The following is a 21,454-nucleotide window of genomic DNA, read 5'->3' on the forward strand; positions in this document are numbered from 1 at the left end:
GGAAAGTCTCTCAGCTGTGCCTTATTCACAAAATCTACTACCACATTCCCGACCTCAAAACCCCTTTGTTATTACCCCTCGACCGAACATCTTCTCGCCTCAACAACGTCTGCACCATCAAACACACTTCTGGCTCTACGAACGCTTTCAATTGGTCATTCCTTTCTCAAGCCATCAGCCACTGGAACAGTCCCCCATCCTCCATTGTCACCATCTTGGACCCTGCTGATTTCTCCTCTGCAGTAAAACTACACCTTTCTTGGCCCATGTGATGGTGTGCGGGGCTAGGCAGATCAGTGAAAACACTTACGCAGAGCGCTTGCCAGGCCAGACTTGCACGTAGTTCAACTACTTTACTCAAGTTACTGTAGTTTAACTACTTTTCTGGGTAGTCTAGTAACTTTTAATTACATTTCTATTCTAGTAATCAGTAGTTTACTTTAACTACTTTTCCGAGTGACTTCCACTCAAATTACAAATTACTTTCTAATTTTAGTGGTTGTTTTGCCTATCAACAGAGAACAGAGGTCGGAAGGTCAGCTGATATTTGCAGAGGGGGAAGCATGCGGAGTAGAAAAGGGGGGGATGGGAAGGAAGAAAGTGATTTAGATAGTCCAAAAAACCCCAAAATTTTAACGAGCCCCCCCCACTGCAACAACACTGCTACGAGGCGCGGGGAGCGAACAGACACGACGCAAGAGAGGTCGAGTAACTGTGGGATTAGCTCCGAATAGTGGCGTTTCTTTGTATTCCGAAGCTCAAGGAGACTTGACGCATTTGAAGAAAGGGCTTGTCCCCGCTTCTCTCCAATGTAGGAATTCTTGCCCACTACAGGAGGTGCACACACTGCTCCTTTTACGGTGCAGGCGATAGAACCCCTAAAAACGACGCTCACGCCGGATGGGCTGCTCGTGTATCACTCGAAGCGCGTTAACCCACCCCCGCGCCTGCGTTCACGCCGCTTCGCGGTGACGGTGTGCGGCTGCTAATTACGAATCTATTAACCCACCTAGCCCCCCCACCCCCCGTACACGCAGCTTTGCGGCGTCCGGTCGGCAACCCAAGCCCCGCTGCCCCCCATGCACTTCCGTAAATAGAGTCGATACGATTTAGTTTAGCGATGTTTCGTCAACAACATTCGTTTTTTTAGTGCTAATGGTAAAAAAGAAATGTAAATATCGCCAAATGCCTCGACAAAACAAAATGTTCGAGAAAAAAAATAAAAAGAAGTAAGCCGGCCCACACCATAAATAGAACCCGGGTCTGACACGTATGAGGCAGACATCTCACCACTAAGTTACGCTACCTCTTCGGAAACTCGCATTGCATCCGCTGCCTATGTTGACGGCGGCAGCGCGTATCTCCAAGCAAGCAAGCAAAACTTTATTTTGTGTAAGGGCCTACGTCCTGGTCTGGACGGCCCGTCCGGCCCATGTCTCGCGGATGGATTCCGTAAGGTTACCGTGTAGCCTTGTTCATGGAGCAAGGCTTTACGAACCAGCCAATCCGGCGTGCGTGAGCACCGTTGCTAGGGTTTGTATCGCCTGCGCGTTAAAAATATGCCCGCGCGGGTCGGGGGGCAGTGCCCTCGGTATTCCTTGGGCGCCGCCGGCCTGTGTCTGCTCTGCCCAGTGGCGGCCGTTTCAGGGGGGGCAAAACGCATGCCTTGCCCCCCCACTCTGAGAACTGGGGGGGCAAGTGCCCCCCTTGCCCCCCCGGTTGGTACGCCCATGGTTACAGACGACCGACCGGCGGACCGTTACGGACGCGTAAAGTGCGCAGGGCTCGCCCATAAATGCTATCGCAAAGCAAGCTATGTTGTGAAACGACACAACGCTCGTTTTGATGAAACCGTCGATGGGACAGCGCAGTGTCGACGAGACGATTTTGTCGATGAAGCATCCTCCAACAAACTGATTGCCATAGCGGATCAAACACGTCGATAAAACCCATTTTCCGGATTGCTAATTGGAGGGGTTAATTATCATATGATATACGTAATACCGAGGCAAGAGAGAGCGGGTGCACTACTGAACGAATGCCCCAATAAACAAGAGCTCACGCGTTGAAAGCATCCGCCACAGTAAATATATTCAAACCAACATGTCCGAACAAAAAAAAAAAAAAAGTACATTGGAGAGTGTTTACCATTTTACAGCGATAGCTCTTCGAATCTCTAAAACCCGCGAACGGTTCCACTTGCCTTCACTACAAAAACAGATCTCAGCTTAATATTTGAATGATTAACTGCCGTAAAATACCAACCTTTGAAAGACTAATCGAAAATTATTCATTCAGTTATTAGCGCACCCTTCCCGCGGATATTTATTTGTTCTATTTATTTATAAAATGCCTACAGTGAGCAGAGGGCATTATTTTAGGGATTAATTTCGTACATAAACTATTAAATTGTCACAGATAGAGAAACACAGCGTCCGACTACATAAAAATCCAGTTGTCAAATTGCAAAAAAAAAAAAAAAAAAAAAAACAGGAATAATAAAAAGGAACACGATGCCTCAAGAGCACAGCACTCAAATGTCACGCCAATATGGCACTATACAGGTATCACTGGTGACCGGTATTCTCGGAGATCACTCCAATCACGAATCAATTTTTTGGGAAAAAAGAACAAATAGAAGATTATTCAAACAATTACAATCTGTTTCTAAAAGTGGTAGCTTACGTTAAAAGTACTTACGCTACTTTCGCGAGCACTCTGCTCGTGAAATAGATGCGGGTGGCTTCCAGCTTTTCTCCTGCACTTCAAAATACTACTACAACACCAAAATATATTTCCGCGCGAATGCTGCACGTGCCCGAAGCTTGTCCTTAAACAGCGAAGGCTACCGGCACGAAAGTGCAGCCTTCAGAAATGTTTTCGCGGAATGACCGCTTGCGCTAGAAATTTCTGTTTCAAAGGGAGGATTTCGCGCTAGCCCGCGCGAGTCGCTGACTGGTTGGAGCTAGGAGCACGAGGAGCGCAAGCTCATTCTGCAGAACGTGCTATGAACACCAGGAATACTTCGTCTCACCTCAGCATGGACCATTGTTGGTCACACGTGCTAAAAGCGCGAGCTAATTGTTTTGGATGACGCCTCGGCGGGCACACGAGCGCTCGCGGATGCACAAGCACTGAAACAGCATCTGCGGTTCATTCGGAGGTGAAACTAAGTATAGCGCGTGATGCACGTTAACGACCTCAGGTTAGCGGTCGTGCTGCAGTAGCTACGCGTGTCTCATGTACAGCGTGAACCAGTGTCGCAATTCTTGAAAGGCAGACCGACTTCACGCCGAATAATCTCTCACGAACAGTTTGACCTTTGAATCGAGTGTACACCAACTCATTGCGTGTAAACAAGCACGCGTTTGCACACAAGAGCTCCGCGCACGACGCGCTGCATGTACCCATTTTCCGAAGTGTGAAGCGTTCGGCCATGCTCCGTTCAACAGGCTGCACCACCGCCTAAGCGCGACGTCATAGATTTGGTGTAGGTGGGACTCTTGTTTAATTAACGATTCACTCTGGCACATCGACTGTAATTTCGCCCTCATTTGCTTTGAAATAATGTTTTCATCCGAAATACTATCTATAGATTTCGAATGACGAGTCACTGATCATTTATACGCCAGGCGAGCACGGGATGGCGGCCCCTCTCATTGGAAATGCACCGGTGATTTTGGCACGGGGGTTTATTTCAAATTTATAATATAAGCAGTCCTGACCTGTCCTATCAAAAAGATGTTTGCTTTTCTTGGCAGCAATGACAGCAGGGTTCCACAGAAGCATATATGCATTTAAGCACGTCCCTTATTATAGGGAAAATTTAATCGAGAAAAGTAATTAAGGTAAATTAACGTAAAATTCTTTTGTATAAAAATAAAAAAAAATTCTGCCATATAAGTGCACACGTTAGTACTTAAATGATTGTGTTGTTACCCATGAAGCGCGCCAGAAAGACCTTCTTGAGAAAAAATGTGAAACAGATACTTTTATAAATATATTAATTCATTCATTTATGTATTTTCCGTGTTCACAAACATAACAAATAAATTATCGTTGTCCTATATATTTATGCATAATTGCGCATGGAATACCTACTATCAATGACACATTCATAGTAATAAATGATAATGTAGTGATTGCGCAGGCGAGCTGGTGGATGTTAACCATTTTGTTCTTAGCCCGAGACTGAGGCAGGAAAAGAGGAAAGTTTCAAAGTAGAATAAAAATGAACAGTCGAGGACACACCTCGACTGTTCATTTTTCTTCTACTTTGAAACTTTCCTCTTTTTTTGCCTCAGTCTCGAGCTAAGAACAAAATGGTTAACATTCATAGTGTCACTAAATCTTAGTTCTGTGGAGATGCCAAAACGGTATTCGGTCATATATTCCGAAACCGTTCGTGAAATCAAAAACAGAATTAAAAAAAAAAAAAAAATATGGCAGCGCTACTCTTCCTAGGCCCCATCGTTCGCAAGGCATCCGTTCTAAAGTTCCGGGAAGCTTGCTCGTGGGCAAAACGATCTTGTTGCTTTCAAGGTTGGAGGTTTCGCGCGCAGAAAGTGACGTCAGGCGATAACAGGCCGGAAATTGATTGTAGAGGTGAGCTCTTATTTCGTTCATCTCTAAGTTGACAATGCGGTGAAGCTAAGCGTTAGCCAACCATTCAGTGGCCTGACTCCTATCGCTTGATTTCGCTCGCCTCGCGTGTGTAAGCGGAGAAGGGGTGATCACGTGGTGCGAGACTGACAGTCAAACGGTCTAACAAGCACGTAGTTTCCACCGCGCTGTCAGCTTACGGGGGATAAAGTCCCCGATCCATGACTAAAGGCTTTGTGTGGCAACTGAGGACAGCGTGTGCGTCCGAAGGCGGTAATCCAGGGAATCCGGACTCAACGGGCGCCTCGCTCGTTCCTTGCGCACCTTGCACCCAGCTTGCACTAATGCTCCATACAAAAAAAAAAAAAAAAAAAAAAATAAGAAAAAAATATTAACGAACTTTAGTGTCCGCAGCATGCCCATTCCACACCATCTTTTTTGTGTTTATTTATTTGTTTTTTCGAAGTTTTTTTTTGAAGTTTTTTCGTGAAACTATTTGCGTCGTAAAATAGCTGGCTGGTCGGTGCTGGTTTGTTGTCGATTCGGTGACTAACAAACACAGGAGACCAAATTAAAGTTCACAATCTTTCCACATCATGACTTTCAGCTGGCTGGATTGGTACCAAGACCAAGCTTATAAGTAAATTTGGCTGTCTCTAAAAGACAGATTTATTTATCTTCTAAATTCCTCTAAATTTATTTACTCTCTAACTTCCTCTGGGTCCTCTAAATTTCCGCTTGCGACACTTCCCTCACTTCCGAAGCACTTCGATGGTGAAAATTTTTTTGTAAATCGGATTTCTTTAGCTTACGGATGCGGCAGGCTATGCTTCTCGGGACGCGCTGACCCACGTCTTCTGTACAGCCCATTTAGGGCCTTCGGATTGCACTCCAATGCGTGCTTAGAGTGCCATCGGACGTGGGCACTTGAACGCTTGGCAAGAGTACCACGGCACTCTAGACACAGGCTTTTTCGAAGGCCATGCTAGATGGAGGAAGCTACCGCTAGTTACAGAACATACAGACAATTTCGCTCATTCATTTTAACTGAGCTTCTGTCGTCCGTGTTTCGTACCTCGGGGACATTAAACATAAGAAGCTTAGCATACTTTTTAACATATCGTAGGGTGACATAGAGCAGTCTACGTTCTTCCCAAAATAATTGAGCTATCGCTTGCTGTGTAGAATCAACTGAACGTAAGGTGAACCCGTCAATGGCAGTTTAAATGTGGCTCTGTTGGACAGCGAAATAAGACTTCTGTAATACACACTAATGTATCTATATTTAAAGCCAGTGAGATCCGTACCACAAATATCGATATCCGGAATGCTACACGGTGCTTCCGCTGTACATTAGGAACTGTTTGATGAACAGCGGAAAAGAGCAGCGATCTTGAATGTTCCCTTACATCGAAAACCTTCCTGTCAAGGGAGCTTCGGAGAGCGAGGTTAAAACAGTTAAAGGATGTAGCAAACTGTGCAGAGTTAAAGGTTTAACCCCCCAGAGCTTTTCTTGAACAGAGCAAAAGACTGATCGACTCCCGCGCTTCGGAAAGTAAAATGTAAATATTGAAAAAAAAAAGGTAGTAGTCAAGCCAAGTTTATTTAATGACTCAAAACAAAGACCGCATAACAAGTTTGGAAATCATCGCTAACAACTTTTCCAAACGCTCTGCCTCCGTCGTTTATTTTCTCCACGGCGGTGAAAATAAGGGAGCCCCTAGTGTCACGTACCATAAACCTGGCTTGCCGCCATGTATAGGTTTTTCGAACCTATACATGGCTTCGAAACGAACGCCGTGTTTAGGGCGACGCTTCATGAAATGGTCGTCACGTGGCGTATGCAATAGACCGCGCGAAGCCGACCTCTTCTGTCACGGAGGGAGGTTTTCCTCTTTGCTTGCTTTTAATGCGAATGTGGAAAAAATACTTTTTTTATACATATACCTGTTCCTACGATCAGTGAGGTCGGGCTCAGCAGTAACTTGAAACGACCCCCCAAAAATATAACAATGCCCCAAAAACATCTCTGGGCTACATAACAACCCTAGGCACTTATGTAACGAAACATAATCGCACACGCGCGTCAGCATCCGCTCATACACCCGTTTACACACTGATCTATATGTTTATTGTTTAATATATCTGTCTAGCAAAAACATTAATTGCCTATTGCTTGGATAAAGGAGTGTCCCCCGCTCCAATGATCTTCCTGCCGCAGGTAATAATTAAGTTAATAAATACTGAAATATAAACCCGTCAAGGCAGGCTGTACCAACTCATTTATTAAAACATCCTTGCCACATCTCCCCCCCCCCAAAAAAAAAAGAAGAAAAAAAAAAGAAAAGCGGATAGGAAAAAAGGTTTCCCCGAGAAAACGAAAAAAATACCTGCGCCAAACAGCGTCGAACTTGCGCCGAACCCATAGCGGCGCCATCTATCGACAGCCCGTGATATCGCGAGGAGAAACTAACTCTCGTTACAGTTACTCTCGAGGTCGAGGGAGGGTTAAGGTAGAGTATCATCGAAAGAAGCGGTCGGGAAAGAGTAACTTCCATGCAGATAGCGTTAAAGGAGAGTAAGTCAGGGCACTTACTCTCCCTTGACACCTTTTTTTTTTAGAGTGTTCTGTTACCAGGGTGCACCTGAACCGCTAGGGGAACTGCTACTTTGCATACTGCCCATTGAATGCCCACAAATCAGGGTGTCAAACCGAAAAACTGCACTTCTTGTAGCGGTTCTCGTTCCGGTTCAGAAAAAAAAAAAGAATCTTAAAATCCAACACATCTAAAAAAAAAAAGAAACGCGGTATGTTTTGGTTTGAATTGTTTCGTATATGCATGTTGACAAAACAAAAAAAAAAACAAAAAAAAACAAGAGCTGTAAAAAATACAGTTTTATTCAAATCTTCAATATGAATAGGGCGACGTTGAAAACTGTTTGTAAGGAACAAGAAACAAAGATACGAAAAAAATCCTCGGAAAAGAGGATCAAAGGACACACGTCTCCAAACACAGCTAGTTGACTGGTGCGCGACCGAAAAAATCCGTCTCGTCCAGGTATCGAACCCGGGACCTCTTCATTTCCAGTCAAGTGATTATAATTGCACTATAACCATAATCTTAAAATCTTTTAACCTTTTTTCGGTCACGCACCTGTCACCGAGCTGTGTTTGGAGATTTGGGTTTGCCCTTTGTCCCCCTTGTTCCTTTTCTCCAGGGATTATTTTCGTCATTCTTGTCCACCTCGATCGCACCTTTGCATTTAATTGCACTATAAAAATAAAAACATTATGCCTGTTTTTTGCTTATTCTTTAGAGATTGAGACGAAAATGTGAATTTTAGTTGAGAAAGAAATCTTTCGACGCTGACTACGATTTTAAAAATGTATATAGCTACTTGTGTGTCAATGCGGGAAGTTCCGGTAAGCGTCATTTCCACTTGTTTAAGCTCATCTTTAAACGATGATCTAATTGGTAAATATTATTATCCTTTAGTTCTTGGTGAATTCTAAAAGCAGGAGACAAATAACATCACGATCTCCCTAAGTCTGAGCGCGCGCATAAATGCTCATCAATAGAAGAATCTTTGCATTTACTAAATCGTGTGAGAAGATTCTAAAATACCATTCGGTTTACGGCCATTTAGCTCAGCTCCCAAGGCTAAGGACGTTGCCTAAAAATATAAAATTTTGAATATATACAAGTACTTTTCGCGACATACTTTCGCGACGAATGTGCCCGAAAGTTTTACTTAAACCAAAAACAGGAAAAGGTATTTTTAATTTTTTCTCCCGAACAAAAGCAAATCATAATGTTTTGATTTTATTCTTGTTGAACGAAGAAATAAAGCTTATATTTCAGGTTTTGAATTTTGGATTTTGGTTCTGGTTCGGTCCGATGCCCCGCCAGAAATCACGATATTCTCCATTCGTGCACAGTGTTTATGACCGATCATACGGTCGATTTGTCTTATACCCTTATACCCCCGTTCTACGGGTACTTGAGATGCTCTCTGGACGAACTCGTTTAAAAAATCGGTAGACCAGCGTACGCTTATGGGAGCGCACCGAGACAAGATCGCAAGGTGATTCAACGAATTTTGAAAATAGATCGCTCTGTCTTAAAACAAAAAGTGTATTACTCTTTATGTGGCAAAGCTGTCTATTTACCAGCTCTATTTCAATTACTTCACTTTGTTTTGAAACAAAACACTGCAGGTCTGGAGGTGACAAGGTTTTGCTCCGGAAACCACGCCGAGAGATGGCGCACGCAATAACTGTTTAGCTAGAGTAACTGTATATGCTATTTAGATAGGTGCGCAAGCCATTTCCCAATCTAAAGGAAACAGCCGCAATGCATCCATTCATTCATTGTTAATCTGAAGATTTTAGAGTTTTTGCAGTCGGGAAAGATACTATGTAGTCGCACTTTCTCAACGTCTCGAACGCCAAATGTTAAATTATTGGCAACATTGGGCACACCTACGGAACAAAAGGGTCTCATACGCGGCAGGATTTCGTCGGGAAAGCTGGCGGCGTCTATCATTCTGGCGTCTCTAAAGCGCGAGACACATGCGCGTCAGAACTGTCCGATCCGGCGTGCGAACTGTCGGGAAGATGGCTGCTCAGAATCGCCGCACAGGACGGTTCGCGACACATGGTTTCCGACGCGTCGTTGCGTCGCTCCGTTCAGCTCCGCCCAGTTTCGGGTTTCGACGGGCTCGATCGGTCCCAGAAGGCCGGCTTGCTTTGGCGCGCGAAATCAGCAGCTCGTTTTGTACGCGCGGGAAAACTCGATGGCGTCCGTTTCCTTCACAACGACGACTCGCGTCGCGTGACGCACCGTCCACCGCCACATCCGCTTCCCCGAACCACGTCGCGCCTCCTCGCCCGATCGGTCCGAAAGTCACTTGACAACATGACCTTCGCCATCCGTGCTCATTGGCTGCGGCCAATGCGGCCTTCCGAAAATCGGACCGTGCGTGCGGCGATATCTGGCAAGTTGGACGCACGCCGGCGCCGGACGGAGGCCTCGTCCGACGCTCCGGTGCGACGAAAACCCTCGCCCTCGGACGTCGTTCCGGCGGTTCGCACGTCGGATCGGATGGCTTTTTCGCGCATGTGTCTCGCGCTTAATTGTTCCTTCCGGATACCGGATACGAGCCCGGACACGAGCTCTGCAGGTTTTCCCGCTCATAATAATCCAAATGCCATCTTTCATATATTTTTAAAAATTTGGGTGTCCCTTAAGTTAACCCAGCTGTACACCGAATGTCCTTAATTTAATCCAGCTGTACACCGAATGTCCTTAATTTAATCCAGCTGTACGCCAATTTTATAAAAGCGATCATCAGTTTAATCGAAAGCACCATCAAATTTAATCCAAATTGTCACTAATTTAGTCCCAACGCCATTCATTTTGATTAAGGAGTCACTCGATTTGTTCGGATTATATCCTCGAACTAACAATGACTTCTGCTTATTTGTTACAACCATTTGAGAGCCCCAAGTTTTCTGCAGGTCATGAGTGATTTCTCACTGCATTCGCCTGGCATGGCTACTTTTTTCGTGACCTTAAAGAGATTTCTTAGGCAATTGCATGGAATGTTCAAGACTGCATGAATGCTGTGGATATTTTGACGTATTTTGAAGAGTTGCTACACTTTAAATTACGCATATAGTATTCAGTTTGATGGTACGGATGGCAAGGCAATATTGGCGATGATTCTGTCGCCTTATGAGCACCTTAAAATTGAATAAAAATCGACTTACTTTTAAATTTGAAAATAATTGAAGTATTGAATTAATAATCCTCAACGAACATATGGTGAAGGTTTGAGCTTTCTATGCACAGGCGTTTTATAGCCACCCTTATCTGATCATGCTCCCTCACATCAACGGGTCGAAGACGCCGGCTTGTCCCAGGCATTTTTTGGAGTACAGGAAGTCTCTGAGAAAGTAGAATCGTGTTTTTCGGCGCTGGTGAATATGCAATGCATCGCAAGAGGCTCAAACACCGTGAGAATATAACGCTTTCGAATGGGACAGTGCGCGAAAGTTTTAGAACATGACATTTACCTTGATCAGAAGGTAATTGGGAAAAACGAAATTTCTCTATGAACCGACGTCCGCCTAAGTCTAATATTGTTAAAAAAAAAAAAAAAAGAAATAGCATTGTGGGATCAAGTAGCATTTATTCCAGTGCAAAGACCGTCTCAGCAAGAAAACACATATTTTTTTCTCGCTTACACGTTTGTTTTTCGCTGAAATACTGCTGGCGCCCACAGTGTCATTCCTTGTATTGACGATATTAGGCTTAGCTACACGTTGGCTCATAGCACAATTTTGTATTGCTCAGTTATATTTTGATCCAGGTGCAGTCATGTTCTCAAACATTGGCGTTCTATCCCAATAGTTAGCGTCAAATTCTCACGAAGTTTGAGCTTTCATCGATGCTTAGCTCATTTACCTGAGCCGAAAAACACGGCTCTCGTTTCTCGGGAACTTACTTTACTTACCATCGCACAGTACATTCCTCATTCCAATAGAAGAGATAATTTTCAAGCTCAAGTCGGGCGTGAAGGAATACCTCAATGAGCGAAGTGCAGACATCTGACGCACGAAATAATGCAGAAAATTGAACGCGTTGACTGCGCAGACTACGACCGCAATCATTTTAAGCACAATGTGCGCGCCCTTCAAACTGAGCGCATGTAACTAACATATCCGAGTGCGGAATACACGCGGTCTGAATATAACATCGTCTTGTTTTGCAAAAAGGAAAGTTTAAATGTTTATGCTGCTAAATTGATAAAACAGAACTAAAATAAAGGCATAGAAACTAGCGGTTTTACTGTTAAGTCTCTCAAAATTTGGTTAATTGCTAATTAATGCCTATCAGGAGTTAAGCTTTCCTTACTCATACGCTTTGAATTTTTTTTTTTGAGCCAAGTAAACTGTACATGGTGACAGAAGCACCGCTAGTTGACGCTTGAACTTATGAAATTTTAATAACGTCATTATTGCCATCGATTTGGATTGCTTAAATTTTATTTGATTGAATTCACAACTCTGAAAAACGGTAAATTTCCGAATCATTTTGAGTCATGTCCAAAAGGCCCTTAAATATATTAGAAAAGGTATGCAACGTGCATATACAATGAGTAATCACTCATGAGTTGCAAGCAATTTTAAGCTCTAGAAAGTTGCAAAGGATAAGCATGCGTTCTGTTGATTCATAAATAAAAAAATATTTAAATTAAGCGACTTCTGGACTAAACTGAATGGCATTTGGAGTAAACTTGTGACAACTTGAAGTTGATTGGTTGGCACATGAATTACATATTTGTTCACTCAGATGAAATTGGTGAACAGACGGATTACCTTCAGGGACTCTGAAATAAAAAAAAAGCTGGTACTCAGATTATTATGAGCCGGAAAACCTGTAGTTGGTATCCAGTATTCTTCCTAGCAAGGTATTTGCTTAGGCCACTTTCCCTTCAAGCCCGAGCAACCACGTGCATTTATCTCGTTTTATTATTATGACGATGCCATTTCTTCTTGATTTGACTAACAGCGGTGCTTTCACGTAAACACCGTGTATTTACTTTTTTGTTTGTTACCAGGTTTAGCCCGGAAAACAAGCCAACGATCGAGCCAATGGCGTACATCCCTTTCGGCATCGGACCTCGGAGCTGCCCAGGGTCCCGGTTAGCCGAGATAGAGCTCCCACTGATTATGGCCAAGACTGTGGCCAAGTTCAAGTTGCACCTCAGTGACGAACCAGAAAAGGCAAGTCGCTTTGACTCACCATCTTATCGTCCGTCCCCCCCCCCCTCCCCCCAAGTCGTAGACCCACTGCAGTCACTGACGAGATGAAAACGGTAGGGACGAGCTTCAGTTGTTCCCGCCTCTAGCGCGAGCTCGTGTACTCCGAGCTTCGACAGCGCTTCGCCGTCTCGTGCACCTCGAGCTCAAACGCGCAGCCAAAGCACGGTAGAAAGCATGCAGCGCGTGCTGGAGACCGCGCTCATGAAATGCAGCCCATATCCCCTTTCCGAGCCTCCACACGTTATTGGTGATTCGTTCATCATGCGCTTCAAGCCTTCTTTGGATCCCAACGACACTGTGATCTGCGGTCAGGTGACTCACGCAAAGTGACCTGAGCACCTCCCTTAGCGAAAACTAAGACGTTTGAAATATACCACATTCTAATTTGAGTGTATTTGAAGTTTAGTTCATAATTGTAAGTACACAATAAATAGACCGAAAATATAAACTTATTTTTTTTACTTAGTACTAAAATATATTACTGAAAATCTTTTAAAAATACCTTTATTTAAACTACATTTGAAGTTACCTTCATGCGTTCTGAAATATGTAAATACTAAATTAATAGGCCCAAAATACCTTTCACATAAATTTTCTAAAATATGTATTTATTTCATGCAAAATATACTCCAACTCTAATAAAAATGCAGCAATGAAAAATATGTCCAGAATATTCTTAAAATACCTGGAAATTGTAAATACTGTTGTGTTACGCTCTAAGTATCTTTTGAGTGCAATACTTTTGTAGTCTGACTTAAACTACCAAAGTATTGAAAAGGCTCGCCTATCAGAAGTTTACTTCAAGCAGATTTGGAGTGCACTGAAGCGCCTAAACACAACATTTGATTAGTTTGTCAATTGAGTTGTGCAGCATCGCACTGATAAATGAGCCCAGTTTATGTTATTGTTTCCTTTTTTCTATCAATAACAGACCTGACGAGTTTCTTGCGCACCAATCGCAAACGGGGTTCGGGAACTGCAATTACAACACTTGCTGATACTGGAAAGCTTCAGCAAGTGCAGTGAGGAGATATGTTTGGCGTGTAATTGTGTTAGCAAATGCTAGTTCACTGAATGCGTATACTCACCATTGTATGTGATGTGAGCAGTGACTTTAATATAGTGACGCTAATGACCATATTAAATTGTCAACTAGTAAAGAAAAGCAAAATAACTATTTTAAAGTGAAGAAACTAGATTCACTCGCTTCATCCTGGGTGGTGCTACACAGAGAAGCAATAAAATTGTTTCTAGGAGCCGTTTTTATGGATATTGTTTCAGCGACTGCGCCGAATTATTATTAGCTGTATTAATGCTTGTAGTGAGAGATATCGTCCACGAACTTCAAAACACTGTTTCCCCTTTGACAGACCCCCGAGGAGAATATCGAATACTTGGAACCTTAATAAGTGCAGGGCTGGTCACTGGCCAAATGATTGCCTTCAATATGTAGGCTATATAAGGCTCTCGAGCAGTCAACGGGTTTGTCATTAAGGTGCTCAGTGCGTCAATGGTGTTTGTGTTCGTGTTCGTTTCTAATGGTTATTTGTGGGATGTATTTAGTAGTGCCTTCAAATACCGCAAGGACACATTCACTAACGAAATCCCCCCAAAATGTGTAACTGGTGTAGCTCTGAGCTAGGGATGGGCAGTATTTCAAATACAAGTATTTGAAATACGTAATTCAAATACTTTGTGTATTTTGCATTTCTATTTAATTACAAATTGGGTAATGTATTTGACGTGTGTATTTAAATACTAAAATGTGGGTATTTCAAATACAATTGTAATTAAATACAATTTTGTGGACGAATATACATCCGTCAGATTTACTCTCACTGTCCAAAGCAGGAAGAAAACTACGTTCTGCACCGAATGCAGTGTCTCTCAATCAAGCACATGCGTTTAGCGACTTTGTGATTAAGGTGCTAGTCTAGGCCAAGAATAGTGACGAAATCGACGTTCACAGGCAGACTGGCTAAATAAGTGCCTGTGACAACTTGTGATGCTTTCCTGCCTGATTTCCATCCATATTTTTGCCTGGAACATTCGATATGCGGGGGTCGTCCAGATTTTCGTAACTGGTGCGAGTTGCAACAATAATAAATTCTCTAGCTAGTACTGCGCGTCTTGGTCGTTTCGGTTCTTTGTTGGTCTATACCAAAATGTAATCAACAAAAAAAGCTGCTTGAAGCTCTGTACTTTTTTCACATATTACGTCGAAGCTGATAAAAAAAATTTTTGTGATTATATTTCTATTACGTTACTAGAGCCTTGCACACTAACTCCCGAGTGTACGATGCAAAATTAATATGAGGTACCCAGAAACCCGTTGCACGTGCCCTGAAGTCACTGACGCAAATTTTGGGGAATGTATTTCGAAAAGTATTTGGAGGAGACCAAATAGATTTGGTTGTATTGGTATCTTGTACTTAAATGCTTTTTTGGATATGTAATTAGATTTGTAATTAAATACATTTTTGACGAAGTATTTTGTATTTGTGTTTCGATACATATTTGCATGTATTTTGCCCATCCCTGCTCTGAGCTATACGAATATTCATTTTGTATTCATTCTGTATTGTTTTGTCCCCATTCAAAATACGTGCGAAAGGTATTCAAAATGCATCATAAATATTAATCAGAAAGAATTATAGATATACCAATATATAACTCCTTGCCCCTGAAAATGCTATTTGTGCACTAAAAAGTCTACAGATGGCATCTTGAGGGGCAAAGAATTATACTTTTGGTATATCTAAAATTTTTTATGATTAATATTTATTATATATTTTGAATACCTTTCGCACGTATTTCGAATGGGTACAAAATAATACAGAATGAATACAAAATGAATATTCGTATTCAATATATTTCAAGTTCGTTTCGAGTACGGCCTCTTTTTGCTAAGGGCTCCTGCGCTTGTTTACCTGGAAATTTATCCGTCCAGGTGAATATATACCTGAAGCAAACGTCCTTCGAACATATGATTGAGGCGTACCTGCGGATAAATCTTTCATAACTTCTGCAGCGCACACCCCGAAGTTTGTACTATGTCTGAGCAGTGTGACACCGGCTTTAAGTTATCAGGTCCTATAGGTAGGTTTTGTGTTTTTATAACGCAGTATTCATCGGCCTCTCTTTCAGAGCACCATCAAGTACGTTGCACCAGCGATTCTTGCCTTCCCTGAGGGGGGAACGTGGTTGAAGATGGAGAAGATATGAGGACGTCGCCGTGAAGTTCTCACTTAAAAATGAATTGTATAATTGCGATTTAGACGAAAAGCAAAAAAAAAAAAAAAAGACATTCTTGAATGAATGCGCTTGAAATTGGTTGTTTGCTTGAAATATTTAAATATCACAGTATGCGAAAAAATTCACTAGAAGAGAAAACTGCCCTTGTGATAGTGTGTAAGGAGCGAGTTAACATGCACAGAATTAGTTAAAAGAGCGGCGCAACGATATTTAATTGGAATGTTTTTCACTTGACACGAGCTTACTGGCACTAGTGGGACTCGAGGACACTCCACGAACGCCACTGCCCAAGAAACGCCTTGGTTGCGGTGTAATTTCAAGGACAAAAGTGATCACTTTCATTCAATCTCTCCTTGGCAAAATTTGATGACGCAACGTGGGGATCGCAGTACACCCATATGACGGTATTTGAATGCTGTTCATAGACTGGGCCCGAGCATTGCGTGGACACTCGATTTGGGCTCGTGATAATTACTAGCTCGAGAAGTATTCGGGTAGTGGCCCGTGTCCAATCGCTGCAACGACGACAATTGCCGAGCCATAACAATGTCTGGAACTCAGCGCGTGTCCTGAGCCATGCCAACCCTAGCGCGTGGCTATGATGAACATTGGCGGTATATAGTCGGCTCCAGATCACGTGGACGCTTGCTCTGGCTGCGAGTTGAGGGGGTGAACGCTGCTCGTTTTTCTGTAATTTTTTCCGGGACTTCTATTACGTGGGGTGAAGAACGAACGCGTGTTTCATAGGTCATTAGCGTCAGTATCCGTTCCAAGCGGTATTTGCGCAATGTACAAAAATTGGTGCATCGCCCCTTTATTGGCATTTTTTTTGTGCCTTGGCAAAACGCACAGGCAGCAAGAGTGGCTCCGTCGACGGGAGAACTCAGTAAGGCCGACCGGGGTAACTCCGTTTTTTTCCCTCCTCGGAGACTCCCCGCAGCATCTGCCGGGGTAATTTTGGTCGTCGACTTCACGAACACCGGCTCATCTTAATCACATATAAAAACAGGAGTGTTACCTTAACTGCCTACGTTTTGCCTCCATACATGTTATCTCAGCTCGATATAAACACAGGCAGCGTATTTTTAATGTGCATTTTTTCATGTTTGCTGTGTCGTTCATGTGCGTTACCGTTCTCTGTTGAACATTACTTTTTGTCTGGATTTTCTAATGGTACAACCGGGGAGACCGGGAGGTGAAGGGTGGGGAGGCTGTTGCCTTTTCAGGCATGCCTATGCCTTTTGTGACGCCCTCCCCCTCAGACAACTGTACTACTCGTCGGTTTTCTGAATAAGATATTTGATTTGTACCAAAATGATGTGTTGGCTCGTTGGCCTTGTCCTTGTCTTTAGCGCTTTTTCATTTTCGTAATAGTTGATTTCATTCGAAATATTGAATACCTGGTGATGCTTCTTTCTGCCACCGACTTCTCCGTTAGACGCATTTGATCGAGACGCGAAAAAGAGTGACCAGCAAAACCCTGTCTCCGCGCATAGAAAGCCGCAGGTCAAATGCTCACCAACAACCTGGTGTCCGGCGAGATTTAGAACCGGAAGTACGTCACGTGAAGCCGGCGTGTGCGCAATCCCGGTAACAATAAGCTTACAAAGAAAAAGAAGGAAAAAGCTGTAAGTATACTAAGAGACTTTTTAGTGTTGTGTCGTTTACCCGCAGTCTCGGGGTTTTTTCAAACAAGTATACCTTTAGATCTTTTTCAAGGATTTAGTGGCTCTACCAGCCTCCACCCACGGCTTTCTATAGTTTTTGTCGACAGTATGGATTACAGCCGCTATCATAAAAGTGTAGGGGTGTGGGAGTATTTGTTTCAATTCAATTCCGCTGTTTCATGAATCAACACTGGAAGGAGAAACATAAATCACGACTTTTCCTCGCATATAGTTAAGGGCATGAATGATACACAGCTCGTTTGATAGATCGAAATATAGCTGTCATTTTTAATGCGCTAGCATTAGTACTTACTTGACAGACAAAAACTGACGGCGTCCGTCTGTGGACAAAGCAGTGGATAGGGACGCGCGCCGCGTAAAGAAGAGGAGGATAGTGAAGGATAAAGGCGAAAGGGAGGCAAGGTCACGGGGCGGAAGCCAGTGCGCGCGCAGATGCTGGGGTGAGTCTGAACTGGCGAATGTGCGGAGCGCGTATGCCTTGGTTTGTGCTACAAAATGGAGTGTGAACAAAGCACTAGCGCTGCTCTAAGTAGGCGGCAAAACAATTAAAGCAATATTCGTTGGTGGATTCTTAAGCCAGGGTCACACTGCACATCATAGAAAAACAGTCTGCAAACAGATTCCAACGCGAATCCCCGCGAGATTTGTACTTCGAATGCCGCGTGGAAGTGAGTTCAAGGAGAAACTTGGCACGCGTCATTTGGCGCAAGGATAGTGCGGTGACTCGTGTTTGCAGACTTTCTTTTGTATGATGTATGAACAGTGGGACCGCGGCTTTAGGGAAGACGTTAGCAGAACTCTAGGAAAATTCCACACACGTCCCGCTTTGGGAAACGCTAACACTGAACCCCGTAACAACGGCAAAAAAATAGAGGAAGCCAGAAAGAAAGCCAAAAGAAAAAGCCGAAACAGAAAATTGAAGGGGTCAGCATTAGCGTTTTCCAAAGGTGGACGTGTTTGGCGTTTCCCAAGGGTCATGCTGATGCATTCCCTAAGGATAGAACAATGGATCCCTTAATTTTTTTTCTCACGTTTTCTTCGGGCAATAATTCAGCTAACTTTTTTTTGCGCAGGGAGGGCTCTTCACTACTACCTATCTCAGTTCAATATGAGCTACAGCTCTAACTCCTCGATTATGATTGCGCCTTGTGGTCACATGAATGCTCGCCAGGAGCACCAGCAAAAGCTACCAGTACGCGCTCCGGCACAGGGCTCTAACGCACTCAAATACTGCCCCTTGTATTTTCGCTCTTTCTTGAGTGCACTGTGCCCGCACAGTAATGAAAGCCAAATGCAGACATTGGCCTGGTACACATAATGCTGCGAGATTCGCTGGATCTGGATGTTCCACAGGATTATACGTTTCAAGGACGGCGTCTTTTAGCTTGTCCGCGACAAAATATAGAGGTGGCTGGAACTTCACAAAGATGGGCGATCATTTGGGTTAGTGGGCGGCAGAGCTACCACCATCCACCATGGGGAAAACCCTGGCTGATATTAAACATGAACTTAGCTCAGAAACACTGGCTGGTGTCTCAGCAACGCTTTGCTCTACTCCCCTTATCTTGAAGCTGACAGTGCGGTGGACGCTACTTGCTCGCCGGACCAATTGATGGCCTGACTTTTATCATTGACCTCATTCTCCGCTCGTGAGTATGCGAAGGCGGGGGGGGGGGGGGGGGGCGTGATTTCGAGGTGTAGGGTCGACAGCTGAGTGGTCCAGTGAGCACGCAGCTTCCACCGGGCCGCCACCCGGGAAGCGGGCGGCGTATAGCAGTTACCGGTGGTTGTAATGCGAAGATACAGAAATGCATGAAGCAGCCGTATGTTCCATAAAGAAGTCACCTTCACTCTCGTATACCACTGTAGCGACAGTTGCATACAATGTCTATTTAGCACCTCAGCCAATTTTTGCTCACTTCTCCACAATGTTTACGTGCTATTGGCACACCTTTCATAGGACGTGCAAGTATACTATATTGTTTTTTTGGTTACCCGGATAGCAAATACCAGCTGAGACAAACCGACGAATTCGAGAGAGGGAAGAGCGTAGTGGAGGGGCGCGTCGATTGCCTCGAAACGGGTTGCTTACGAAGGTCCCTCGTAGGGAGCAAGAGCTCTATCTCTCCCTCGAAAATGGCAAGAGAAGGTGCTGAGAAAATAATTTCCCTCCCGTTTTCCCCACCCACCATCACTAATCCCTCCAAATCTCTTGTGAGCCTAGGGGACTCGGCGTCCGCGTCCTCGAAGGAGGACGCGGACGCCCTTGATACCTAAGCTGACAGTGTCAGAAGACCGTCGAGCCCACCATGCCAGTTATCGCGTGCGCCACTCTCTGCGCGTGGTTACGGGAGGGAGCGTGATCATGTGATTAAAGCCAAATGTATGATTGGCTCACCGAACACCTTAGCTTCCTTTTCACTTTCAGCTCAGGAGTGACGGAGTCCAGCCCGCGAAGCGCGCGCACACACACACACTCACACAAAGTGGAGTCACCCCAGGCTAGCGGCTGTACCGCACTGGCTAAATTTCTCATCTACAGCTGGGAGACTCGTCGCCCCTGTGAGGCAGACCAAGTTCTAGGCTGTATAAACACACACACAACCCAATTTTTTTTGGAGTCGCGTGAACCAAGGCCTAACGATAAGGTAGGGACTGGACGACGGTGGGGACGGTCCCCTCAATGTCCAACACGCGCATCCGCGAACTGGAAAGGGGCAGAGGCGCTTCGCAATATATGGAGTTTTTTTTTTCCGGCAGAGATAGCTCTTTTCAAGAATGGCAAGATGAACATGCTCATATCAGGACACCGTGGTGTCAGTTTCTTAAGTTGTTTAGGTTCATTTGATTGCTTAGCGGACATTTATTATTATTTTTTTTTATCGGGTGAACCGGCTCGGCATCTCCTTTATCCACGCTTCCCCAACTGGAACCGGTAAGAACGATGGTTTATTGCCAAGTGCGATCTTCAACATGCGGAATGTCAAGACCTTGGATATTCTCTCGGCAGCGCCTACACACCGGTGATCTTCCTTTGTTGTGGCCATACATGTCACCACCAGCTTCGACGGACCGAAGACACGAGGGACCACTTTCTTTTGCACGTGAGTGACAATGAGAGGATCCTCTCCTTCTTCTTGACCATCGGAGACATGTGTTCTTGCTACGTAATGCACGTTTTGTCATGATCCGATCCGTTTGAACCGTGTCTAACTCTGGGCCGGGAGTCTCCGACGAGTCCCGCGTGTAGTCCACAGCGATCGGCCTGAAAGGTCCTGTACAGCGTTATTTGTAAATGCTTTTTATTCCAATAGTCTGTGAGAGACGTTCTGATTGGGTATTTTCGTGTTTGAAGTCATTTAGTTCATTTTTTCTGTTAAAATATGGCTCTCTTCTTGAAGGTAGATGTGTGCTGTAGTAAAGTCCTCCCAGTATGTCCAAAGCCGAATTGCACGGGGCGTTGAGTAGTCCTTCTTTGCCAAGATTCAGCTAGTCGGGTGGTTGTGGAGTGTCAGCTATGTCACTGCGCTATGCCAGCGTATTTGCCAGTAATCGTCTTTACTCGACAAGTTTTTTTTTTTTTTTTTTACGTGAGTGATTGATTGATTCAGGCATCATGTTCCGTTGAACTGTCATATTTTGTTTGTATAACAGGGTATTTATTGGACTGATAATTTAAAAGTACATTTGACACTGGTGAGCTGAAGGGGAGGCCAGCGATTTGATTTATAACTTGTCTAATTTGTGTATTGCCGTTGCTCGTGGCGATGCCACGTTGTTTTGCAGCACCCCATGTATCCGCATATGTCGTTGTTACTGTTTTCTACTCTCGTGTTATGTACCCCCCCTTATGTAATGCCCTCAACGAGGGCCTTTAAGGGAACTTGAATAAATAAATGAATAAATGAATAAATAAATAATATAGAGGGCCCCCCCAATATGCGTACATTTATAACTACATATTTCTGCGCCGCAAACACCGCAATTCCTTAAAGCTGTTCATTTTTTTCTTTCAAATCAACGTAGAAACATAGGTGTGAACTTAAATGTCGAGGTTGCAATAAACATGTTTTAAGTT

At 44.0% G+C, this 21,454-nt stretch overlaps 1 protein-coding gene across 1 annotated transcript in view; it reads left to right on the forward strand.

Annotated features, from left to right (window-relative positions):
* Positions 1 to 15,658, forward strand: part of LOC115322778 (cytochrome P450 3A41-like) — a 40,432-nt gene extending 24,774 nt beyond the window's left edge. The window contains exons 5-6 of the mRNA XM_040215062.1: positions 12,229 to 12,394; positions 15,581 to 15,658. Of these exons, the coding sequence (XP_040070996.1) occupies positions 12,229 to 12,394; positions 15,581 to 15,658 (244 nt within the window). The remainder of the gene's footprint in view (positions 1 to 12,228; positions 12,395 to 15,580) is intronic.
* Positions 15,659 to 21,454: the final 5,796 nt, after the last annotated feature.

Source organism: Ixodes scapularis, unplaced genomic scaffold, assembly GCF_016920785.2.
Source record: "Ixodes scapularis isolate PalLabHiFi unplaced genomic scaffold, ASM1692078v2 PGA_scaffold3__209_contigs__length_174095766, whole genome shotgun sequence".
Classification (NCBI taxonomy): Eukaryota; Metazoa; Arthropoda; class Arachnida; order Ixodida; family Ixodidae; genus Ixodes; species Ixodes scapularis.